Below are 27,431 nucleotides of genomic sequence, written 5' to 3' on the forward strand. Positions count from 1 at the left end.
GTTTGTAGCTGTGTCTTCCTCTGGATCAATACTTCCAGCACTTTCCTGCGGTACACTAAATTGCAAGAAGTAGAAGTAAATTCATGTGAAAGTAATGTAGATAAGTTCCTCAGTGATGGGAAGGATGAGGTAAAGAAGCATGTTTTGCATTTCCTGAAACTGCAGGGGTAGGTGTATCCATCCAGGCATTACTTTGAGATTGATAATCAATGCAATGATGAGTGATAACTTTTGAAATATCTTGGCTTTAAATACTTAACAATAACAAGTAATTTTACTTGACATCTGTAGCTTTCAATTCAATGATCTTGGTTTTATTTAAAAAATTCACATCTTTTCTGTTTACATTGGCTAAGGATTTGTTTGGAAAGCAGCACCATCTGTTTCATCAGCATTATTGATTTACTCTGCAGTCAGATCATGTTCAATAATAGTCTTAGAAGTTTCACAAAATGCCTCTGCTTCTTTTGGATTAATGATGTTCACCAGCGGCATCTACTGTTCAAATCCAAGCTCAATCTTGCACCAAGTGAACCATTCCTGTGGAAGGGCACATGGTTGCTTGATATTCAGTTTTCATTTTTTCATAGAGCCCCTTGGCTTTTTTTCCACTAGTGCTATCACTGAGCTGTCCTCCATTCTCTTAAGAAAAACAGTCAGATAAACATGATCAAGCAATCATTAATTTTTACCTTCTGCATTGGATAGTGCTTTTGAATGGTTTCATCTCTTTGGGTTCAGGAAGAGTTCTTTAATCTCTGTGTCTTAATCTTATAAATTATTGAGAATACAATGTTGAATTCTTTACAAGTTTATTAGGATTTTCACCTTTTCTAGTTCTTACCAGTTTCCATTTTCTGTTTCAACATTAGTACAATACAATCCCTCTCTGTACCTCTGATTGTACATTTTTCTGATATGGTACATAGAAGGGAGAAACATAGTAGAGTTAATTAAACTATTTAAATGCTTGATAGACTGAAGTTCGGCTTCTATGCTGTTGGTTTATGGGAGCACTTGAATGAAGTTGCAATGGAACACAGTGATTACACATTGATGTAATTTTTGGAAAAAGATTTATGAAATTGCCTGGAACGTTTTTCTGATTGCATGACAATTCTGGATGCAAAAATAATAGATAAAAACATTTACACCATTTGACAAAATCAGAATTCAGAGTAAATCTTGGTAAATAGGTAAGAAAAAGAACAGGATAATGGGATATACAGTAATAATGTGCAAAGGCAGAAAATTTGAAACTTTTCCTCCAGGTTGTTAAAAATAGCTGAGGAAATTGCAAATGCATTGGACAATATTTTCCAAAGATCATGGTTCAGAGAATATGGTTAGATTGAAAATTTGCAAGTATCATTTATTTAAGGAAGGCAGGGTAATGTAGCCCAGCAATGGCAGGTCTGTCCTTCAAATGTCAGTTAGGGAAAAGATTTAGGAATCTTTCTTTTGAGACAGAATTGTAGAGCAGGCCATCGTACAAATAAGTGAGCTACGATAATACTCAATTCAAAAGGCAAACTTATGCAACTTACATTTGATCCTATGAATGTAGGACAATGTCTCCACTTTTTGTATTTTTTCTTTCTTATCAGTTTCATGTGTTTTTGATATCATTCATTACAATGGTGTCGAGGAATGGTTAGCATGTTGAGTCATTTTGTGTGTATTTTATGACTTGTACAAAATTGACCTAAGGATGTCTGTAAAAACAGAACTTGTTCATTACACAGCGATGACCTAGGCATGTAGAATAATGTGAAGTGTAGGTTGCATCTCTGCAGTTGATTTTTGTGATTGCCAGGTGTGTGGTGAGTGAGGTGTTTGTGAACTTTCATAAGCCATTTCACGGCAATTTGTTTGGAAGATGAGTGAAAGAAATGCTCTTATTGATGGGATAATAAGCATCTGCATATCTTAAGGATCATTACTGGAAACTTGAACGTATTGCCAAGGATGTTCATCTTTGGATGCAAATCCAGTCAGTTTGGGTTGATATATTGCTTGGATAAAGTTAAAATCGTGTCATCTTCTGGCCATTGGTGAGACATTGCAGCTGAGTCACTCCTAAGGGATTTCCTAAGCAGAGATGAGCAATAAGCATTTCTCATGTTCACTAATTGTTTTTGATAACCATCGGAGGGTGAACTTTTGGAACTTACTCAGTGTAAGTAGCAGAATTTTCAAACTATAATGTAATATTGCTGAAATTGAAGTACAAGTAATATTTACTCACATTGTATTTATATTATATATATTGCTTTTAATTTGACAAATGAGACTTGTGGATTATTGAGTGAATAAAGATAATGGAATATGTTTTGCGCTGATAGAAGGTGCAACAATATATTGATAGGGCTAAAGTTTTAATATATTAATGCAAATGTCCTTTTCTTAGGCTCAGCATAAACATTGGGAGCTTGCTGGAACTAAGCTGGGAGACATTATGGGCATAAAACAAGTGGACGAGAAAGATAAAGATGTAGAAGAAGATGGGAATGTGGATTACAGGTACGTACAATTGCTGTTCCTTTTCATGCCTTGTGGCACATTGGGTGGCATTTTTTTCTATTTTGAAAACATTGACTGATTTTTTTTACAAGGCCGAGTTGCTAACTTGACCTAGCACAGATGGAAAGTGTGCAAGGAGCTTGCTGGATTTGAACTCGGGACCATTCGCCTCAACATCCGGTGCTAATGCTACTACACCACCAGCTGCCACATACAATTTTAATGTTTTAAAAATTCTTTAATTTTTGCATTTTTCTTCACAAATAATAACTTTCATATGTGTAACCTTTTATTTGGTAAAACAAAATGGTTGCTGGACAATAGTAGGAAAACAAGTTGGGAGAGACTATGATGTATGAAAAAAAAATTTCTTGATGGTAGAATAAGCAAAGTTGTGCAATTTAAGGCAAGAGTTGTGTTAATTTAAATATGATAAGATCATAAGATATAGGAGTAGAATTAGGCCATTTGGTCAATTGAGTCTGCTTTACCATTTCATCATGGGTGATCCATTTTCCCTTTCGGCCCCAATCTCTTACCTTCTCGCAGTATTCCATCATGCCTGAACTAATCAAGAATCTCTCATCCTCTGCCTTAAATATACCAAATGACTTGGCCTCCATAGTTGCCTGTGGCAACGAATTCCACAGATTCACCACCCTCTGGCTGAAGAAATTCCTCCTCATCTGCTTTCTAAAAGGGTGACTCTCTATTCTGAGGCTGTGTATTCTGGTCCTTGACTCCCCCACCATAGGAAATATCCTCTCCACATCCGCTCTTTCAAATTTGGTAGGTGTCAATGAGGTCACCCTCATTCTTCTGAATTCCAGTATGTAGAAGCCCAGAGCTATCAGATGCTCCTCATATGACAAGCTGTTCAATCCTGGATTCATTTTCATGAACCTTCTTTGAACCCTCTCCAATGTCAGCATATCCTTTCTTTGATAAGGGTTTCAAAACTGCTCTCAATGCTCCAAGTGAGGCCTCACCAGTGCTTTATGAAGACTCAACATTACATTCTTGCTTTTAAATTCTAGCCCTCTGGAAATGAATGCTAACATCGCATTTGCCTTCCTAACTACTGACTTAACTTGCAAATTAACTTTCAGGGAATCTTGCACAAGGACTCCAAATCACTTTTCACTCAGATTTTTGAATTTTCTCTCCATTTAGAAAATAGTCTACGCTTTTATTTCTTCTACCAAAGTGCATGACCATGCACTGCCCAACACTGTATTCCATCTGCAACCTTTTTGCCGATTCTCCTAATCTGCTTAAGTCCTTCTATAGCCGCGCTACTTCCACAAAACTACCTACCGCTCTACCTATCTTTGTATCATCTGGAAAACTTGGCCACAAAGCTGTAAATTCTGTCATCCAAGTCATTGACATGTAACGTAAAAAGAAGCGGTCCCAACACAGACTCCTGTGGAACACTGCTAGTCACTGGCAGCCAACTAGAAAAGGCTCCCTTCAGTCTGACTTTTTGGTTGCTGTCAATCAGCCAAAGCTCAATCCATGCTGGTATCCTTTCTGTAATACCATGGGCCCTTAATTTGTTAAGCAGCCTCATGTATGACACCTTGGCAAAGGCCTGAAAATCCAAGTACACAACATCAACTGATTCTCCTTTGTCTGTTCTTGTTATTTCTTCAAAGAATTCTAACAGATTTGTCAGGCAAGATTTTCCCATAAGGAAACCATGCTGACTACGGCCTATTTTATCATGTGCTTCTAAGCACCCTGAAACTACATCCTTAGCAATTGACTCCAACATCTTCCCAACCACTGAGGTCAGACTAACTGGCCTATAATTTCCTTTTATCTGCCTCTCTCCTTTCTTGAAGAGTGCAGTGACATTTGCAATTTTCCATTTCTCTGGAACCATGCCAGAATAAATTGATTCTTGAAATCCAGCTATATGTTTAATCTTGATCTCTACTTTTAATGGAAGAGATTTCTTTAGTGAGAGCTTGGAAGTGATTGCTGTAAAGCTATTGAAGGTTTAGACTCCCAAAGCATGATGATTTTGAAGTCCAGGTTGAAAACTGAAGGATCACTTGGATAGAACGGCAGTCATGGTACATCGAATCCAGAATTAAATCCTTCCTCTATTTGTTCTCATGTGGGTTCTTTGACTGCTATTTCTTTACATCTAACTGGAATGTTATTGGTTTGCTTGCTAAGCAGTGTCCTGTTATCCCTGAGTATCTATGTATTGGTACCTTCAGTTGGGCTTTCTCTGGAGATTAAGTATTATCAGTGTGTATTCTAGTAATCAGAATTGCATCTTTTATTTTTCATTGATGAATCACTACATCCAACTCTATGTTTAATCTTACCCTCTGCTTTCATGGAAGAATGAGGGCTTAGAAGGGATTGCTGGAACAGCTCAGTCATAATAGATTGTAAAAGCTAACAGAAGGAGACTGCAACTGTGAGAAAGTAGTGAAGAAAAGTTCAGAATAATACTGCTATGGTCAGTAAATTGTATAAAGGATTTGGAAATTATGAGCACATTATATTTATGGATGGCAGATTTCTTGAAGGGAGCAAATGCAGAGTGAAAGATGGTCACGTAATTTTCTTTTGCAAATTGTTCACAAATTGTACATGTGGCCATGCAAAGTAACAAATGAAAATTAGAAGTTATATTGCTTAGAGATTAAATAGTATAATTGTGATTCTGAACTTGCAGCAGACACCCTCTGGGAAATGCAGTGTGATTGCTCACAAACATCTTGCTTTATGACCTTTTGACTGTCAGGAGAAGAAACAACCTAATCTATAACTGAAACTGGCCTCAGCAGTGAAATAACAGTACTTCAATATACTCTGCCTTATGTTGTCTACATTCTCTGTGGTATCTTCATATATGCAAGTTAAATAAAATACTCAGAATATATATTCTGATCTCTGCAAATATAAATACATAATATATTTAAGTTGAATTTACTATCATGTGTAAAAGTGCAGTAGGTGCAGGTACAATTAAAAACTTCCTTGCATGCACTAGCATCACAGGCATGTAGCTACAAACAACACACAGAATCTAAATTATACATAGATTATACAAGACAGTGAAAAGAGAGAAAGGAAAAAAGAGCACAAAAACAAGACTTTGGTGTGTAAAAGTAAAGAGACAATCAGAGACAACTCCGTGGTAGTGTTAGAGGTGGTCCATTATGCTCTGTTGCTGAGGTAGGGTTAGGATTGTGTAAGTCAGTTCAAGAACCTGGTGATTGTAGGAACGTAGCTGTTCCTTAAGTTAGTGGTGTGGGACTGTATGTTGTCTCAAGATTCAAAAGTCATAGTTGTGCTATTGTCCTATTACTGTTGAACACACTAAATTGTCTTCTCTGATGTTGTTAATGTATAGAGTTGATCAAAAATTTGCCGACCACATGAAAGACAAGAATGTTGCAAACAGTGAATTTGCAAAAAAGAAATCGATTCTTGAACAGAGACAGTATCTACCGATATTTGCTGTCAGGGAGCAGTTGCTAAATATAATACGGTAAGTGATAATTTTATGCTTTACTAACAGATTAGTAATCTTTTTAGAAGAATGTAAAAGTCTTGAATGCCAATATGACCTGCCATTGATTTTTCTGTTTCATATGGTCATGTTCTTGGCTTTCTTAGGTTCAGAATAAGAAGCGCAATAAGTCTGTTCGTTCATTTTGAAAGACTCACATCTCATACTTCTTGTTTGATCCTATATCACTTGATTTCCATGGTGCTTAAATATCGTGTTCTTTGCCGAGAAAATTCTTAATCTGCAGCTTTCCAAGTCAGAGTTCCAAAAAATTACAACTGGCTAAAAACTTTACCTCATTTCTGTCTTATATGGCTAATATCTGATTCTGAGGCTTTGCTCTCAGTCACTTTCCTGATCTGTTCCTGTATGTAGTGAGAAGGCTTTGGGAGGGTAGCACTCCTGTAGAACATACAATCTTTGTTCTGCTTTTGTAGCCACTGTATTTATTAAGTTAGTCTAGTGAGTTTCTAATTAGGAATGTCCCATAACTGGTGGGGTATTTGATGACTATACTTTAATGTTATAAGGAGGTAGAGTTAGATCTGGAGGTAATGTTGTCTAGAAGGTTCTTAGGAAGGCAAGGATCAGGCGCATATCTTGCTGTTACAGCTGTTCATCATAGTACATGTCAGACAGAAGCAACCTATGGTAACAAACTAAGTAGAGAAGTAACAAAGAAACTGTAACAGGCTGTAACAGTAACTGCCTGTACAAATTGTAGCTAACTGGTTTTAACAAAGGAGCTTGAGCACATGGTTTCCTTTTATACTGTAAACCAATTTGGGACCTTTGAAGCAGGTACTGACACTGAATTACACTTCAACTTTGCAGACAAAAGCTATGGAAATTTATGAAACAAATAAATTAGAAAGCCAAGTTACTGAAAGTGTACAGGCATACAAACAAGCGTAAACAAAAGCTAAAATTACAAGTAAAAAACAATAAAACAATGGTCTTGACCCTAATCCAACAGATAGTAAAGTACTTCAATGGAAATGGCCATTTCCTTTGTCTGACCAAGTTCCAGGATCTTTGTAACTTAACAGTTCAAGCCTGGATAATGTTTAAGCTTTGTTGCTTGCACATAGGGACTGTTCCATTACTTGAAGAATTACAAATGAAAACTGAATACAGTAGTTATCAGAGTAAATTCTGACCTCACTTTTAGTTGGCAGAAAAATAATTAATAATACAGCTCTGGACACTTTAATTTGCTGCCCTGAATAATATCTACATTGATGTGTTGAGACTGGGGGATTGAATTCTAGCAAGTATCACCTTCTTCCCTAATGCTTGGAAATGTAGATTTTCTTCTCCCTCAAAATTTCTGTTTGTCGGTTATTTAGCATAATTCATTTGGCTCAAAAGAGGGAGGAAATGAGTGTGGCAGTTGCTTTAGATGCAGAAAAAGCATTTGATAGATTGGAATGGGATTTTTTATTTAAGGTATTGGAAAAATATGGATTAAGAGTATCCTTTATAAAATGGATTAAAACCTTAAATACTAATCCCAAAGCTAAAGTAGTGACAAATGGTCAAATTTCAACACCATTTCAGTTAACAAGGTCAACTAGGCAAGGTTGTCCATTTTCACCTGCTTTAGTTGTGTTGGCGATAGAACCATTAGCTGAATTAGTTAGAATGGACCCAGATATTCAGAGTTAACGAGGAGGAATATAAGATTAATTTATTTGCTGCTTTATTTAACAAACCCATTGTACTTGTTGCGTAAATTATCCTCTAGATTAGAAGAATATGGGAAAATACCAGGCTACAAAATAAATTGGGATAAGAGTGAAATTTTACCTCTTACTAAAGGAGATTATAGAATGTAGATTAATAACTCAATTTAGATGGCCGATAAACGGTATAAAATATTTAGGTATAAGAGCTGATAATGATATAAAGAACTTACATAAATTGAATTATTTACCATTATTGAAAAAAAATCAAGAAGATCTTGATAAATGGATGATATTACCAATAACTTTAGTAGGTAGAGTAAATACCGTAAAAATGAATATATTCCCTAGATTACAATACTTATTCCAATCCCTACCAATACAACTACCACAGAAGTTTTTTCAAGAGTTAAATAAATATGTGAGGAAGTTTCTTTGGAAAGGTAAGATGTCAAGAATATCGTTGGAAAAATTGACATGGAAATTTGATCTAGGAGGGTTACAACTTCTGAATTTTAAGGATTATTATAAAGAAAATCAACTTAAATTTATTGCATCTTTTTTTGATAAAGATAAACCTGCATGGATTAGAATAGAACTAGATAAGATAGGAGAAAATACACCATTAGATTTTATATATAAATGGGAATCTAAATGGATACGTGAAAAGAAAGAATCTCCTATATTAAAACATTTGATTGATTTATGGAATAAGGTAAATGTTGATGATGAGATAAAGAAATCTTAATTCAAAATAGACTTATTCCTTTTATAATGGATAATCAACTTTTAAATAATTGGTTTCAAAAAGGGATTAGATATATAGGAGATTGTTTTGAAGGAGGTATATTAATGTCATTTGATCAATTAAAGAATAAATGTAAAATATCAAATAACACTCTTTTTTGTTACTTCCAATTAAGGGCTTATTTAAGAGAAACATTGGGTCAAACAACGTTATTGCCAAAATCTAATGAAATAGAAACTTTAATCCAAAAAGGAAAAACTAAAAAATTTATTTCTTGTATTTCTTGATTCAAAAACAGACAATTAAACAAGGAATCCATAAGTCAAGACAAAAATGGGAAATTGACTTGGAATATTGAAATTGAAGAAACAAATTGGTCAAGACTATGTCTTGATAGTATGACAAATACAATAAATGTTCAGTTAAGATTAGTACAATATAATTTTTTACATCAATTATATATTACACCACAAAAAATAAATTAATTAAACCCAAATTTATCTGATCAGTGTTTCCGATGTAACCAAGAAATTGGTACTTTTTTACATTCTACTTGTTCTTGTTCTAAAGTTCAACCTTTTTGGACAAATTTAAGAGTTTTACTGGAACAATTTATTGGAACACAACTTCCACATAACCCAATATTATTTTTATTAGGCGATATTGAAGGGATAAAATCGAAACCTAAATTGAATAAATATCAGAAAGAATTCATAAAAATTGCACTGGCAGTAGCCAAAAAGGCTATTGTAGTTACTTGGAAATCGGATTCATACTTAAGTATAGATCGTTGGAAGAAAAATTTCCAGCTGTATTCCACTTGAAAAAATTACTTATAATTTAAGAGATAAATACGAAACATTTTTGAAAATTTGGTGCCCTTATTTACAAAAGACAGGATTAAGTATATAGGTGCTCCAAAGATAAAATAATTGGTTATTTGGGGAAAGAAATAAATATATATACTAAAGTTATTATGAACTCCGTGGAGCATGTGGGGATCTTCCAATATTCAGGCATTCTTTCTTACTTTCTTTTCTCTTCTTTTTCTTTTTCTTCTAAAGGCATGTTAAGGGGGAGAGGGGGAGGGTAGATAAATTTTTTTTTGCTTTCTGTAATCATTTGAAAACTCAATAAAAAAAAAATTAAAAAAAAATTCTGTTTGCTTATTGTTGTTAACAGAGTTTTTGGTACCGCAGTTGGTACTCAGAATTTTGGCTCTAGTCTCCAGGTGTTAGTGGGAGCTGTAAGATTGACAATGCTGAATGCTATATAATCTTATTGGATTTTGATACCAGGCTGTCTTTCTGGTTTTCTTTTTATTCTACAAAAATGAATTTAAGTTTTGTGTTTGTGCAATTAAGTGGCTTCCAAGGCTATTTCATAGAGCATCAATGATGTCACTGTGGGTCTGTCCATGTCAGTTAAGGACACCAGGTTTCTTCTGCTGTGTGCTATTAATAAGACACTGGAATCCTTATAGAACATTATTATTTTCTTACTAAGTTCAGCACACGAGGTGGCCATTTGGCCCACTGGGTACATGCAAACTCTCAGCAGAGTAAGTCCTTGTCATATTCCATCCTTCTCTCTTATCTGTCTGTGTGAAAGAAGTTTGTTAATGAAACCAAAGTCACTTGCAAAACAAAACTAAAATTAAAATTTTAAAGCTCATATGGACCAGAAATTGTTTTTCAGATGAATGGGATCTCTGATCCTGCTTCATGTTTGACATGTCATAAAAGTGGAGATGTCCAGCAATGTTCCATAGTGGCAGATAAGCAGCATTTGTTGCCCAGTAAGGCCTGACACAGAATATCTCTATAACTCTGTGTGTAAAGGTCTAAATGTCAATCAATATATTTCCCTTGGAAGTAGTAAAATATAAATAATGACTGACATAAGCAAAAACATAGTGGTGAAATGGAATTGAGGATCTTGTACGGGAGGCAGGTGGGAAGAAATTAAGAGTACCATTTACCGAGTACCATTAACACTCATTAGTGTATTCCAAAGCACTTTGCAGACTATTGGATAACACAAGTAGTAATTTACTTGGCATATGCAAAATCAGTTGCGTTTTTCAATGTTTACCACTGCATTCATCCTACTTCACATAAAGAAGTTAAAGTTGCCCCTCCCCAAGTATTTCTGGTTAATTGACAGTGACTAATGGTGTTCCACAGGGGTCAGTTTTGGGACTGCTTCTTTTCATGTTATATGTCAATGATTTGAATGAGAGAATTGATGGATTTGTGGACAAGTTTGCGGATTATACATAGATGGGTGGAGGAGCAGATAGTGTGAAGGAAGCAGAGTCTGAAGAAGGATTTGGAAAGATTGAGAGAATGGGCAAAGAAGTGATGGAATACAGTGTAATATGGGACTGTATGGTCATGCACTTTGGTAAAAGGAGTAAAGGGTTAGACTATTTTCTAAACTTGCGGCAAAATCGGAAATCAGAGATGCAAATGGACTTGGGAGCCCTTGTGCATGATTCCCTAAAAGTTAACAACAGGTTGTGTTGGTGTTAAGGAAGGCTAGTACAATGTTAGCATTCATTTCAAGAAGACGAGAATATATTAAAGTATGTAATACTGAAGCTTTATAAGGATGCACTTGATGATTTGTGAGCAGTTTGGAGCCCCTTAACTAAGTAAAATAACTTTGTGTGGCGTTCCACAGGAGATGCACAGGAATGATTTCGAAAATGAAAGTATTAATGTATGTAATGCTCTGTAAGGTTTCACTGCTGATGTAATGGTCTCTCTATAATGGTTTCTCTGTAGCAGCAATGTTTAGGTTATGATTAGAGATAATGGGGCCTTTGGAATGTATGTTAGCCAATGAGAGGCATGTTGTTCTTTCTTGTGGGTCTGGGAGCCGGGATTTCACGTTCTTTTGTTGGCGAGAGATAAAGAGAGAAGATGTGAGTGGACAGAGTTGGTAGACCGCTGGACGGAGTGGACTAGGAGCGAGGGTCTGAAGGTTGGTGACGTTTAGAGGAGGTCAATGGGAAACAACTGGAGGAAATTGTGTGTTCCTACGTGCACAATAGACTGTTCCATTAAAAATAGCCCATTTTCTTTTTACCTTCTTCACTAACCCTGTAATCAGATTAAGATTTGTAAAGTTCACTCGTTTAATTGCATATGGTGTGCTGTCTGGTATTTTGCGGTTTGGATTTGTAACCAGTCAACACATCATGCAGCATCCACACAAACAAGATTTCTCAGTTTGGTTGGGCCAGAGGCTGCCTTCCCCTAGACAGACACATGTTGGCTGAACCTAAGGGTTGCATGTATAAGGAGCATTTGATGGCCCTGTGCCCATGCTCGCTGGAGTTTAGAAGAATGGTGGAGGGGAAATATAATCAAATATTGAAAGGCCTAGATGGAGTGGACATGGAGAAAATGTTTCTGTAATGTAGGAGTTTAGGACCAAAGTGCACAGCCTCAGAATATGAGAACACTCTTTAGAATAGAGATGAAGAGGGATTTTGTTAGCTAGAAGGTGGAGAATCCGTGTAATTCATTGCCACAGATGCCTGTGGAGGCCAAGTTGTTGGGTATATTTAAAGCAGAGGTTGATAGGTTTTTGATTAGTAAGGTTATCAAAGATTATGGGGAGAAGGCAGAAGAGTGGGCTTGAGATAAATAATAAATCAGCCATGACGGAATGATGGAATAAACTCGATGGTCTGAATGGCCAAATTCTGCTCCTGAGTCTATGGTCTTATTTTGTAAGTCTAATAAATTATAAATTGGTACAAATGAACTGTGACAGCTGCATGCATTACGTTTTGGGGAATCTATCAGTTTGATAGCTGATGTTAAAATCTTGGACTTCCAACCAAAGGAAGACTTTGTTGCTCTTGCAATAATTGAGATACAGATTTATGGCAGAGAGTACTAACACTGTCTTTCTTTCTCACATTCTACCTGACTTACCCAATATTCTGACCCGGCCTAATGCTAAAGGTTTCTAGTATTTCTTGTGCTTATTTTAGGTGATATGTTGTTCACACTTAAAGTATACCTTCCATTCTGTGAAAGCAGAGGGATATTAATTCTTGAAGAAGTACTCAATGCACCTTGTGGTCAGATTGACTGTTAATTGTATGTTTAAGGACATAACCGGAGAAACCAAACTGTGGAAGGTGTAAGCAATTGGGAGCATTATTTAAATATTTTTTCCTTCATTCCTACAGTGATAATAATGTGGTCATTGTTGTTGGAGAAACTGGTAGTGGAAAGACCACTCAGCTAACACAGTATCTTAGTGAAGATGGGTATTCAAACTATGGTATGATTGGATGTACTCAGCCCAGACGTGTGGCGGCTATGTCTGTGGCAAAACGTGTTAGTGAGGAAATGAATGTGAACCTTGGAGAAGAGGTAATGAAATAATTTTGGTCTGCATTTTGTATGGTATAAAAATACCAATATGCACACTTGAGATACATGGCAATAACTTTTCTTTTTAATAGTACTAATTATGAAACAGTACATTCAATGTATTATATTCTCAATGAGAATTGAAAGCATCATCATTAAGTAAAGTTATTTAAAAAATTTTTGAATTTATTTTGTGCTCACAAGTTGTGCCTTACGTTAAAGAAAGCTTATCTATAATTCAAGGACATTTATATGCTTAGCTTACATTTACTTCAAGAATAGCATAGAATCAGATCTTCAGAAAAAGTCAGCTAATGAGAGTAAACAAGTTATGAACAGTGCTTCATCCAGATACTTGAACACTTTTTTAAAGAATGATTGTATATTGTTGCTAGTATTGTAATAATAATATAAAATGTGAGAATTTTATGATGCTGACATTTAGCTTTGATTAAATTGAAAATATTCAAATGATAAAGCACAATTAATAAAACATGTCAAGTCATACCTGAAGCAGGATTTGTATGTCCAAAGGAACAACTTTGCTATTGAGGGGTGACATTTCCCAGTGATAACATTCTGTATTCCATGGAGGATTATAACTCACTTGCAAATCTTCCATTCATTGAAGAGAAATCTCTACAAATTGGATATTGGTTCAGGCAGTCACGTTTTCAGTAAACAGATTTTCAAGTTGAGATGATTATTGAATCGATTATTTGAAGGGATAAAACAGGCAAATCTAATTGGGAAATTGTTAAGTCTTTGTACAGGTTTCTTGAAGCAGGGGAACATTCATTTGGAGATATTTTTTAAAAGTGTAGCAACTTGGAAGTGCAACTTTAAGATTATTTTTAGACCTGCCAACAATATGTTTATCAAAACTTTTCTATACTTTGATTTATGATATTATCCCTCTACTGCTTCATCCAACTGTACTCCATGCCTATATACTGAGATGCATTAGCTCATTGAAGGATAGCAAAACAGAAGATGCTGGAAATCCAAAACAAAAGAAGTGGTCAAACACCATACACAGACCTGAAATGTCAACAATTCCTTTCCTCCTAAAGATTGATTGTTCCTTTTTACTTTTTACTTTCCCAGTCAAGTTTTTTCACCTCATATCTAGGGTTGTTATTCCCGTGGAAGTGATCAGGGGTCAATTTAGATCAAATATCATTAATTAGGATATGAAATCGCTTCAGTCTAAAGGATAAAAAAGTTGGTTAATTTTTGTAAATACACTTCCTTTAAAATCTTTAAATTATTCATTATCACTTTTCAGAACTTCTGCATGTTATTATTTTCTTAGGTGGGTTATGCTATTCGATTTGAAGATTGTACTTCTGAAAAAACTGTCATTAAATATATGACAGATGGTATTCTACTTCGAGAATCTCTGAGGGAAGCAGATTTGGATCATTATAGTGCTGTTATCATGGATGAAGCCCATGAGCGTTCTCTAAACACTGATGTACTGTTTGGCTTACTTCGAGAGGTATGTATATTTTATATAAAGCAAAGCAAGTTATTAGTATCAGTTTTGTACATTAAGTATCTCACTTTGATATTTTTCTATTTCTATTTTTTGTTTTATTAGTTATGTTAAGTTGATTGACTTTATATTGATAGTAATGTAGAAATTTGAAGAATAATTGTTTCTCTGCAACTGATATCTATCTTTTTCTAGGTTGTAGCACGACGTGCTGATCTAAAGCTAATTGTTACCTCGGCAACTATGGATGCAGACAAATTTGCAGTGTTTTTTGGGAATGTTCCTGTGTTTCATATCCCGGGCCGGACATTTCCAGTGGATATTTTCTTCAGTAAGGTATAATACCTGTTGTAAATTTTGACTCATGTTGGTAGTTTAGTTTATTAATTTCTATGTGATATATAAGATGTCTTAAACTGCATAAACATAACATTGTAGATGCTGGCTCTCTAAAGCAACGCTCATGTAGAGGTTTAGCCAGAATTTGTGGAAAGCAAAACCGTTAACTCTTCAGATCTATGACCTTTCATCAAAAGCGGGAAGAATTAAAGAAAATGAGTTTAGTGGTTGAAGTGAGTGGAGAGGATAAAACAAAATAGAAGTTTTATGATCGAGTGGAAGGTGAGGGATAAAGTGACAAAAGGGATGATAGTGCAAAGTTACTAACATTGTGGGGAAGATTAAAGTCAGAATGTTTATCTGAAATTCTAAAGCAATTTGAAAGATCCTGAAATAAAAATATTAAAACTGCTAATTATCTAAAATTGTTGAACTCATTGTAGTGTTGGTTAGCGTGTGCTTTGTCCAGAAGATGAGGTTCTGCTCTTGTAGTTGTTATTGTAGGAGGAATGTAAGAGGGAGAGGACAGGAATTAGAGTGGATTGAGATGGAAGATTAAAATGACTAGTGATTGAAAGTTTTGAGTTAATTGTGAACTTAGTTGAAGCCTTTTTACAAAATGGCCACTTAATCCTTGATTACCCCAAGTGGAAGTGACCACATTGTGAGTAGGCGTTAGAGTAGATTAAGTACAAGGTTCAAGTTGATCACTCTTTCAGGCAGCTAATGACCTGTGTCCAGTGCAAACCCACGGATGCCTGGAGGTTTGATGTCTTTATCTTCAGTTCTGCTTCCTGTAGGAACGCCATTCTATTCTCCCAATTTTCCTGTATCTTTTGATCCGAAAGTACCAACTTTCATGCCATTGTTTCTGATAATAATTCCTCTTTACTCCAAGGTACAGTCTCCTGCACCATTGTTGACAGCACACTGGACTGATCCTGCTCTCAACCAAGAATGAGATTAAGAATTTCCTTGTTCTCACTTTGCACACCATTATCTTTCAAATTTAATAAATTATTTTCTGCTGTTCATTGTGCCTCCAATGTAATGGTACCACCAAACAAATCTTCCCTATTTATCTCCTCCCAGCATTCTGAAGGGATCATTCTGAGCAGTTCTCTTTGGTTCATTTTTCTATGTCCATCCATTTCTTCCCAAAGCATCTTCTTGTTGAACTACAAATAGAAAAGAAAAAATTCCAGGTGAGGTCCCGACATCTGCAGTTAGCTAAAAAATGAAAGATAATAAATGTGAATGTAAGAAAACAGGAGCATGAGGAGGACCCTCTTAGCTTGCTCAGTCATTCAGTATGAACATGACTGATCTATGTTAGGCATGATGTCCTCCCCCAAGCCAGTTCCCTATAGACCTTGATTCCATGATTTTCGAGAAATTTACTTATTTCCTTCTAAGTACTCACTATGAATTAGCCTCCGCAACCCTCTTGGATAGAGAATCAACACTTAAATAGCACAGTATATATTTATACAAGGAACAATCTATCTTAAAAATATTCAAAATCTGTGTCGTGGGCGAGTGATGTCTAATTTTTAAGCATTGATCAATCCACTTGAACTGTGAAGGGTATGGTTGCTGTGGTTTGGCATCTTATTTTATTGCTACTAATATAAGAAGGGAAAAGTCATCAGATACTTAAAAGATACTACTTTTTTCTTTTGGAGTATATATAGATTATACAAGATAAAATCCTGTGGCCGTCATTCAGTGTCCATACAGTTGCTTGTTGAATGGGTTCACTGGATTGATGACCCTAGGTCTTTATCTTGTCATTTTGATTTTTTTTCTGTATTTCTGTACATTTGCTAAGTAATGCTAGATAGTAAAATATCTAGTACAAACTTCATTAGAAGTGCCTATTGGGATCAGAAATCCTAATAATCAAACCCAGTAGTGCTTCAACTAATTTCACTATTCACTTAGTTAAGCTCTTATTAAATTACTCTTTTTCATGAAGCCCTCAATATATTAGACTTGCTCAGTTTCACTATTGCATTTTAAAAATCTACAAAATTAAGTCAATTACTTTCACGAATAAAATTAATAATTATTTTTGGAGCCCTGAATATCTTCTATGTACCCAGACTTTTCCCATGAAAAATGTTATGAATAATAAAATGGATTTAGGCAAATTATAGTAAAGATAATTTTTGGTATTTTATGGTTTAGCTACTAACTTGACAAAGAACCAAACTTTTACAAAACTTCTGTTATTGTTATTCTGCATAAATATAAAAGTAAAGTTAAGGCTGTTATTACCTATAATTGTTCATGTGTTACATTAGTGTATTTAGTGTTTAACTTCTGTATCATTTTACAGACCCCCACAGAAGATTATGTGGAAGGAGGGGTTAAGCAGGCTCTTCAAATTCATCTGTCAAATATTCCAGGTGACATACTGATATTTATGCCAGGTCAAGAAGATATTGAGGTAAGGGAGCCATCAATGAAGTTCCAAAATATTATAATTTCTTCTCTTTCATTTCTTTCACCCCTTTGACAAAATTCATAATGTCATAAAAAGGTGTCTTTTAATCACAATAAGTAGCTCTCTGAATCAGTAGGACATCAACACTGCAGAGAGCGACATTGTCCTACTATACTTGTGGAAAGCAGCATTGAATGATTGGCATATTGAGTGCATTGATTGCTGACCTTGCAGTCTGATGAGAAAATTGTCTATTTTTCCATTCAGCACCAAAAAAACAGTCACAATTAAAATCTGCGCTTTTTTTGTTCAAAATGACTATATGCTGTGATTTATTTTGCAAATTTGCTTTGGTAATGTTGGTCCTGAAATTTCATTTAAATCTTTGTGGAAGTCTGTTGATTGAATCGTAGCATAATTCAATCCGGAAAAAAAAAATGACATATTTATTAGATCACTGTTGTACGTCTTGACCTAGGACATGAGTGTGGATGAAACATTAGACAGTTGCAAAATTGTGTGCTTACTGGAGATATGGATCTGGAAAAAGTTCAGATTTGGGAATATATTTTGAGAGAATTCGAGTTAATGTACAAGGTTGATGATGTTTTATCAAAATTTGTCAAACACATTTTTTCCATGTGTTAGCTAACTGTGTACACAGTAATGTGTCTATCTGGGTCCACCAGATTTTTTTTATAATTCCCAAACCATTATTGGTTCATGCATTGATGTAAGTTAGGCATCTATCTTTGGAAATGCAATTAAAAAAATCCAGATTCTTCTTCTGCAATGCGCACAATTCATCTTCTTTGTTGAAGGACAAAGAGGTTGCAGTTCTTTTTATTGACTATATTTCAAGTGTAACCATTGACTAAATTGAAGTTGGACAACCATTGTGAGGCATCCTGTTGCAGTTGTACAAGATGTTGATTAGGTCACACTTGGAGTATTGTTTGGAGTTTTGGACACTCAGTGTAGAAAAGATGTGATAGAATGTGAACAAGTTCTGAAGAGATTCACCAGGATGTCAGTGTTGATAGGCTTCTCGACTGGCCAATGAAGAACTATGTTTTGTGCTCTATGACTTGATTCTAACCTCATCAATTTATTGCAAGTTGCAGTGAAAGCTTGCACCTTAAATGTAATGTCATAGATTCTTCATTTGTCAGTGAAGAGAGCTAGTGAGTGCAGGATCAACTCAGTAAGGAATTTCCAGAAGACTTTGGATTTGCCTGCATTAGGAGCCAGATATGTGAAAGCTTAAGCTTCCTTTGCTACCTTTTCTGTGTGTCATCTGGTGCTAATGTTGACTTTTAGTTAGAACATTGTGAAATTAAGTTGCACTTAAGAGTTTAGCGTCGAGCAGAAAAAATCTAGGCTGATATTTCAGTGCAGGATTTTCAGAAGGTATGTTAAACTGGCATCCTTTCTGTGCCCTCAGGATGAAAAGAATCCATTCTGAAGAACAAGTGAGTTATCCCCAGGGTCTTGCACAATGTTTATCCTTTGGTCAAAATTGCTTGAAAAATAAGCACATTATCTGATAATTATCACATCCTACGAGTATATAAATTGATTCTCACATGATTCCAGTAGCTGCAGTTCAAAGAGTTTAATCAGCTGTAAATTGTTTTAGGTTTTACTGAGGTTGTGAAAGGACTACATAAATGTAGGTCTTCCTAGTAGTCTCTTTGAGGAATGCCTACCCTGAAGAAGTTAAATCTTCTCTTTGGCGGATGTTCTCTCACTCCTTCCTCTCTATGATCTCTGCTGCCCTCCAACTCTTCGATCATATACTCACCCAGACTCACTACCACAGTATCTATCTTTCTTCCCTTTCTCCATTTCATCCTTGATGCCCATCCTTCTTCCCTTTCTCTCCTCTCCTTACAGGTTCTTTCCACTCCAGCCTTTTACTTTATCTACCCACCTGTCATCACCTATCACTTTTTAGCTTGTACTCACCCCACTTTCTTAATCTGCCATCTTTGCCCTTCCTTTCCTGTGCCGAAGAAGGGTCTTAGCCTGAAACGTTGACCATTTATTCATATTCCTAGATGCTGCCTGACCCCTTGAGTTCCTTCAGTATTTTGTGTATGTTGCTTTGGATTTCCAGGATCTGCAGAATTTCTTCTGATTATGATTTGCTGCTCCATTGTAAAGTCTCTTTGAGGGATGACTACCCTGAAGAAGTTTAAATCTGCTCTTTGATTGGAGTTCAGTGAGAACCTCTCTCAGTGTTCTCCCTGTGTGATCTCTGCTGCTTCCCAGCTCTTTGACCATGAACTTACCTAGACTTGTTATCACAGAATCTTCCCCTGGTGTTCCTTCTTTTCTTTCTGCCATGGTCCATTCTCCTCTCCCACCACTCTCACCAGATCTCTTCCACTCCAGCCTTTTACCCATGTCACCCACCCGGTTTCACTTATCATCCCCTTCCTTTCACCCTAAGCTCTTGTTCTGGCGTCTCCCATCCTTTCCATTCCTGAGGAAGGGTCTTGGCATGAAATGCAGACTGTTTATTCCCCTCCATAGATGCAGCGTGATTTGCTGAGCTCCTCCAGCGTTTTATGTTTGTTGCTTCTGTAGCGGTGTGCTACACACAGCGCTGAAATAACGACACGTAGTTGGTGAGCTGCAGTTGCAAAAGAGGCTTATTCAAACTTCGCGACCTCACTTTAAAGCCTTCCTGTTCCTGCCCTCCCCGGGCAGGAATGCGTATTCACAGTCCCGTCCCGCGTGCGGGCTTTTCCCCTTGCTGGTGAAGCAGGCTTGGCGCCCTCTTTGGGACCGGCCTCAATGCCAGCACGCGCCACTTAGTGAGCCGGTTCGAGGGCGCTGGGAAGTGGGTTGCCACACTACATTGTTTTGTTTCAGCTCGGGAGGCAGGTTAGCATGGTGGTTAGTGTTATGCCATTACACTGTCAGTGATCTGGGTCTGCTGTCTGTAAGGAGTTTATACATTCTCACTGTAACTGTGTGGGTTCCCTCTGGGTGCTGTGGTATCCTCCCGCATTCCAAAGATGTATTGGTTATGGAGGTTAATTGATCACATGGGTGTAATTATGGGCTTGTTACTTTGTGCGAAGTCTAAATAAGTAAAAGTAAATTCAGATTTTGTATTGAACAGAATGTATTTTCTTTCTAATCATGGTATTATTCTAAACATTTGTTTCTTCTTGCTCACTTGATATCTTGCTACTTCTGATGTCTTTCAACAGACCCAAGTTATGAGGGAAGGGAAGATATCGTAACAAATGTTCTGGCTAGGATAGTTAGTTTAGTTGAGGGAACAAAACTTTTGTCTTGGAAAAGATGAACCAGAAATGGGTACTCTCAATCTTGTAAGCTATAGAAACAAGGTCAATTGCCCAAATTCGCAGTCATTCTCTCTCTAATAGATTAGTTGATAAACTTCAGGATGCTTAAGAGGCCAGAATTGGATTAATGGTGAGAATGGAGGGCAGTAGTGTAGTGAGGGTTACAATGACAGTGACTAAATAGAAATGAATTAAACCATTAAACTTCACTGATTAATATTTGAGAATGGGTGTGAGGATTATTTGTTAATGACAAAATAGTTGATTTGTTTTAATGAAAACGTACCTTTTTCATCTAGGTGACTTGTGATCAGATAGTTGAACGTCTGGAAGAACTAGAAAATGCTCCCCAACTGGCAGTCTTACCAATATATTCCCAGCTGCCTTCTGATCTTCAGGCGAAGATTTTTCAAAAGGTACAAACATGTATTTTTCCTCATGAAGTGAGCTGAAAGTACGTGAGGTTTCAGTTTCTCTGTATTGACAAAATCTTAGAAATGTGTTGCAGGTGTCACCATTGAATTTGATTTGATGTTGCTGAAGAAAGTTGTTCAGATCCCTTTTCCTCCTCTCCTTGTTTTCTTGTACCCTTACAACTTAAGATTTCTTATAAATGCCTAGCAACCTCCTTGGCTTCCTTTTTGCCCTTGCGATAATTTGTAGTAGTCTATCAACATGCCGGCATATTTTTGGGCTACCATATTGAGATCAGCTTTTTGTGATCTCACATTCATAACAGGGTTCAATGTAGGTACTGTAACTCCCCGATTTATAACTTCAGTGTATTAAACTAAATTTACCCTCATCTCTATCTGAATAACTAAGTTATGTGATGTGGAGGACTTCTGCACATGTGTTTTTGTTTGGAAACATAGAATTGTTATGGCAAAAAGTGGAAACCATTTGGCTTATTGAATCTGCTTGAGCTCTTTATAAACGTTTTAGTCAGTTCCATTTCCCTGATCTTTCCCCCTCTTCCCTATAATATATTTCACCTTTAGATTTCCACACGCTGTCCATTTACATCTTAGCAGTTATATTCGTATTTTCTTCCATATTATATTCCATTGAAGCCTGGAAGATTTCACAATCATCCACTTATGAGAAAAGTTAGTTGTATGTAAATATGTATGTTTCTCTTAATGTACCGAACCTATGAATCACTAAGGACAAACAACTCTTGAACCCTCATTGTGGTTTGACTGAAAAACAGCAGGTTAATTTCCCCACAACATCAAATCAAAAGTTAAAAATAATACTGATGAGTTCACTGTGTCTGGGACTAGTGAAGATATTCATTTCTGTAATGTGCTTCTCTGTAAAGGCTCCAGATGGAATCCGCAAGTGTATTGTGGCTACGAACATTGCAGAGACGTCACTCACAGTGGATGGCATCATGTTTGTTGTTGATTCAGGATACTGCAAATTAAAAGTAAGTACCTACTAATAAGGAAGTGCTGGCAGCATCTGAGTAAATGCTTCAAGTTGAAGGTTCATTGTTTACATTTGGAAAGAGAAAAATTAATTAGCTCATTGTTGCAAAGAAGGTGGAGAGGGAATGGACAGAAGAAAGGGAATATCTGTAACTGGATGAGGGGAAATTGCCATGCTAAAGCTCTAAATATGAAGCAATCTGGTTGATAGATTAATGAGGGCAGCTAAGAAAAAAACAAAGAAACATGTAAAAGCTGTGAAACAAGGCCAACTGTCACAGAGAACTGAGGCTACATCCACACTACACTGGATAAATCCGTAACCGAGGCTTTTTCTCTTAGTTTTTACCCTTCATCCACACTAAAACGGCGTTTTCGTCCCCTGAAACCAGAGCTTTTCAGAAACGCTGTCTAAAATGTGTATTTTTGAAAACGCCGGATTGGCCGGAGCAGTGTGGACAGGGTAACCAGAGACTTCTGAAAACACTGTCAAATGGCCGTGCGCTATTTCGTTGTTTTGTTGAATGCAACCTAACTACTTCAGAACAGACGGCAACAGAACTGATGCCAGAAGAGTTAGAAATGTACTCACCAAATACTTTGACCCGTAACTTACTGAATAAATAACTATACTCACTTTGCCCTGTTTTCTGTCCTTGCTCGTATGAAGGTGGTTTACCTATTTATGCAAGTACTTTTCTGACAATAGATGTGTAACAGCCTAATATAACATTGTATGGAAATACAAGATAACACTGATGCAGACATATTTTATACATTTAACAAGGTGCTTTATTAATGCAACAGTTAGTCAGTTTTTCAGTGTTTGTCGTCAGCTGGGTCAATCTGTCCGTGAACTCCCTGTATGTTGCTTCCGTACGCTCCAGTTTTATTTTATTTTTAAGTTCTTCTGCGCGAAAGCCAACAGCTGTCCGTTGTTTTAAGTTTTTCTAGTCTGTAACTACACAAATGCACACTTTTATGGTGAGATTTGATACCAAACATGTTGCTTGTTTTTGGTAGATGTGTTCTGTGCATGCGCAAGAGGAGGAGATTCGCCAACATTTCCATTTTAATGTGGATAGAGATATTTTTTAAAACGCATAGTGTGGACACCTATCGTTTTTATGCGATACCGGCATTTTCAAAATTATCCCGTCTAGTGTGGACGTAGCGTGAGACAAAAAGGGAAGTTTTGGAAACCTGCAGCAGCTTGGGCAGTGTATGTGGAGAAAGAAAAGGCTGACTTAACCGGCTAATGTGAAACTGATTTGAGTTGGGTTTTAGAATCAATGAAATATTTCTGTAGGACTTGAAGTTGAATTTCTGTGGTTTTCGCAGGTCAAAATTTGATATTTTTCTGTCTGGCGTCTGGTTAGGAGAAGAAACAATATTAAAAAAAAAGTGTGAGAAAATTAAATGACTTGGTGTTCTAAGATACATTGCACTAATTTAATGTTTGACTTCTTATCCAGGTCTTTAACCCAAGAATGGGTATGGATGCTCTTCAGATTTATCCAATCAGTCAAGCCAATGCCAATCAGCGTGCAGGTCGAGCTGGGAGAACGGGTCCAGGCCAGTGTTTTCGGTAACAAATAATCTTTCCCTGAGTATAACTTTACAGATGTGCTGTATTTATATTTTGTTTTCCCTTTGTATTTCTTTGCATAATATTTGGAATCGGTGTCCCTGTGATTGTAGTATTGTGCCTAATCTGAATTGTGCAGTCTACTGGTATCCATTCTTAAGTAAGGATACATTAAGTACCAGTCCCTCCATGGAATTGCTTTACAAGTAAAAAACTACTTCATCTGAATATTAGCTATTGTCAACACATGGTAAAATTTCAAAAAACTGTTTAACTTTATAAAGCAATAAATAAAACCAGTGACTTTGTTTAAATTATTCTGGAATGACAAAAGTTGATGCTCTGAATCAAAGAAAATGGAAATCGTCTTCAAAAGTTTCATCAGTCTTTGCTACCAAATTAACATACACTTAGCCAGCTCACAGATTATGAACTTTTGTTGATTTGCTTAGTATTTAAACTTAAATGGTAATTTTATTCTTTCGTCAGCTATGGGTGAAGCTGGCAAGACCAACATTTAGTGCCCATCTCTAATAGTCCTCAATGAAATGATAATTAGCTACCTTCTTGAACTGATAGTAATTGTGTTTGAGAAAAGGTTGTTCCAGGAATTGGCTCCAGTGATAATGAAGGATTGGTGCTCTTAATTCTAGGGTTATGAAATATGTTGACTGGAATGGATACTTGTTTCTAGTAAATAGTCCACAGTCAGAGAGTTGTACAGTACAGGAATGAAACCTTTGTCCTATCACATCTATGCCAACATCATTGCCCAACTATACAAAGTAATTTGCTTGCATTTTTGATCTTTATCCTTCAATGGCTTAATTATTTAAGTGTCTGTAAAGGTTTCTTAAATGTAATGATTGTATCTGACACCACTACCTCCAGATAGTTCCACTTGGCGTAAAGCACATATTCTCTGTGAAATCTCAAATCTTCCTCATACCATAAACTTGTGCCTTCTTGCTTTTGATACCTCTACCATGGAAAGATTTTTTATGCCTCTTCTAATATTACATACCTCTATCTCTCAGCCTCTCAGGGAAAACAAATGCAGCCTATCCAATCTTACCCTATAACTAACGTGCTCTAATCTAGGCAATATTCTGGTGGATCCTCTGTGATCTCCAGAGAAACATACTTTCCAAAGTGGACACAAATCTCCAGGTGCCATCCAACCAGTGTTTTGGAAAGTTGCAACATGGTATTTTCCAACTTTTATATTCTGTGCCTTCTTCACCACCCAACCAGTTTTGTTGTTTTCAGAGAACGAGGGATGTGAACCCCAAGGTTCCTTTGTTCATCAGCATTTTCAGTGCCCTACCGTTCTCTGCATATATTCCAATCTCTGACTTCCCAAAATGCATCACCTTGCACTTGTTGGGATTAAATTGCATCTGTCAATGGTCTGCCTAAATTACTTCTGATCTATAACCTGCTGTAGCCATAAATGGCCTTCCTTGCCAGCCACACACCTCCAACTGTGGTGTAATCTGTATACTCATTAATCATGCCTTCCCTATTTACAGCCTTCTCATTAACATATGGTACAAACCAACCAGCAAAGGACCCAGAACTGATCCCTGCAGAACACCACTGGTCCAGCCTTCCAATAAAAAAAAACCCTTTCACTATCCTCCTCTGGCTCCCATCACCAAGCAATTTTGGATCCAATTAACCTGTTCATTTTGTATCCTATGTGTCTTAACTTTCTGGACCAGCCTACCATTCAGGAGTGTGTTAAATGCCCTACTAAAATCCAAATAAAGTACATGTGCTGTCCTGTCTTCATTAATCTTCTCAGTTACCTCCTCAAAAAAACTTCATCAAAAGTAGTAAGTGAGGCAGGATCCCCTTGCAGAAAGCCATGCTTGATCAGCTCCTGGCTTTCCAAATGTACATAAGTCCTATCCTGTAGGATTTTTCCAGTAATTTCCTTCTCATTTCTCTGAGGCTCACTAGCCTGTAGATACCTGGCTCACCAATGCTGCCATTCTTAAATTAAGGAACAACATTAACTATCCTCCAGTCTTCCGACATCTCACATGTGACTAATAGAGATGTACAAATCTCCATCGTGGCTCTAGCTATCTCTGTCTTTGCTTTTTATAGAAGCCTGATATAGATCTCATTCAACCTTGGGGACTTATTAACTCTTATGCAATCCATGATACCTAACACAACTCCCTCCTGTCTCCTTCTTTATACTGACTTGCTCCAGATTATCCACCTATCCTTCCCTGAATTCGATACATTTCATGTGAGAATCATAGAGACATGGAACACTACAGCATACAAACAAGCTCTTAGGCCCACCTGGCCTGTGCCAAACCATTAATCTGCCTGGTCCCATCGACATGCACCTGCACCATAGCCTTTTATTCCCATATCATCCTACTATTCAAGCTTCTCTTAAATGTTGAAATCAAGCTTGTATGCACCATTTGCGCTGGTTCCACACTCTCACAATCCACTGAGTGAAGAAGTTTCCCCTCATATTCCCCTTAAACTTTTCACCTTTCACCCTTAATCCATGAGCTCTGGTTGTAGTCCAACCCAACCTCAGTAGAAAAAGCCTGCTTACATTTACCCTATCTATACACCGCCTAAGTTTCTATACCTCTATCAAGCCTCTCAATCTTTCCTTATAACTCATATCCTCCAGACCCAGCAACATCCCTGTAAATTTTCTCTGTACTCTTTCAACCTTATTTACATCTTTCCTGTAGGTATAGTAGGTGTCCGAAACTGCATACAGTACTCTAAGCTTTACCAATGTGTTATACAACTTCAACGTAACATCCCATCTCTTGTACTGAGTACTTTGATTTATGATGGCCAATGTGCCAAAAGCTTTCGTTATCTTCTCCTGAGTAAATACAGATGCAAAAAAATCAGTTTAAGATCTCCTGCATCTTTTTGAGGCCCATGAATAGATTACATTTGTGATTGTCCAGAGGACCAATTTTGTCCCTTGCTATCCTTGCTATTCTTAGTATATCAGTAGAAGCCCTTAGGGTTCTCCTTCACCTTGTCGGCTAGAGCAACATCATTGTTCTCTTTTATCTCTCCTGATTTCCTTCTTAAGTGTTCTCTTGCAGTTCTTATTCTCCTGAAGCACCTCGTATGTTCCTGCCTACCTACACCTGCTATACATCTTATTCTTAACCAGGGCCTCATTATCTTTTGAAAACCAAAGTTCCATAAACTTTTTATTTTGACAGGAACATACAGACTCTGTGCTCTCAAAATTTCACTTTTGAAGACCTCCCACTTACCAAGTATACCTTTGCCAGAAAACAACCTTTTCCAATCCCTACTTGCCAGTTCCTCTATGATAGCATCAAAATTGGTCTTTCTCCAATTTAGAATCTCAACCCAAGGAACAGATCTGTCCTTTTCCATAATTACCTTGAAATTAATGAAATTATGATAATCAGATGCAAAGTGTTCCCCACACAAACCTCTGTCACCTGTTTCATTTCCTAATAGGAGATCGACTATCAGATTTTCTCTACTTAGGACTTCTATGTACTAATTAAGGAAACATTCCTGAAAACATTTGACAGTTTCTCCCATCCAGCCCTTTCACAGTATAAGAGTCCTAGTCAATATGTAGAATGTTAAAATCGCCAACTATCACAACCTTATGTTCCTACAACCTTATCTCTCTATAAATCCTGCAGACTGTTGGGTGATCTATATTATAATCCCATAAGTATGATCATACCCTTTTTACTCCTCAGTTCTACCCATAAAGCCTCATTAGATGAGCTTTCCAGTCTGTCCTGCCTGAGCACTACCTTAACATTTTCCCTGACTAGCAATGCCACACTTCCCCCTGTAATCAATTCTGCTCTATCACATTTAAAGAAATGGAACACCAGAACATGGAGCTGCCAGTCCT

At 36.7% G+C, this 27,431-nt stretch overlaps 1 protein-coding gene across 2 annotated transcripts in view; it reads left to right on the top strand.

The window, feature by feature from the left end:
- dhx38 (DEAH (Asp-Glu-Ala-His) box polypeptide 38) overlaps nt 1-27,431 on the top strand; it is a 95,309-nt gene that overhangs the window by 33,117 nt on the left and 34,761 nt on the right. For both annotated transcript variants that reach the window (XM_059993119.1, XM_059993120.1), the window contains exons 11-19: nt 2,411-2,523; nt 5,903-6,040; nt 12,705-12,891; nt 14,207-14,392; nt 14,585-14,725; nt 17,070-17,180; nt 20,800-20,916; nt 21,825-21,932; nt 23,409-23,521. In XM_059993119.1, the coding sequence (XP_059849102.1) occupies nt 2,411-2,523; nt 5,903-6,040; nt 12,705-12,891; nt 14,207-14,392; nt 14,585-14,725; nt 17,070-17,180; nt 20,800-20,916; nt 21,825-21,932; nt 23,409-23,521 (1,214 nt within the window). The remainder of the gene's footprint in view (nt 1-2,410; nt 2,524-5,902; nt 6,041-12,704; nt 12,892-14,206; nt 14,393-14,584; nt 14,726-17,069; nt 17,181-20,799; nt 20,917-21,824; nt 21,933-23,408; nt 23,522-27,431) is intronic.

Source organism: Hypanus sabinus, chromosome 17 (assembly GCF_030144855.1).
Source record: "Hypanus sabinus isolate sHypSab1 chromosome 17, sHypSab1.hap1, whole genome shotgun sequence".
In the NCBI taxonomy this organism is placed as follows: domain Eukaryota; kingdom Metazoa; phylum Chordata; class Chondrichthyes; order Myliobatiformes; family Dasyatidae; genus Hypanus; species Hypanus sabinus.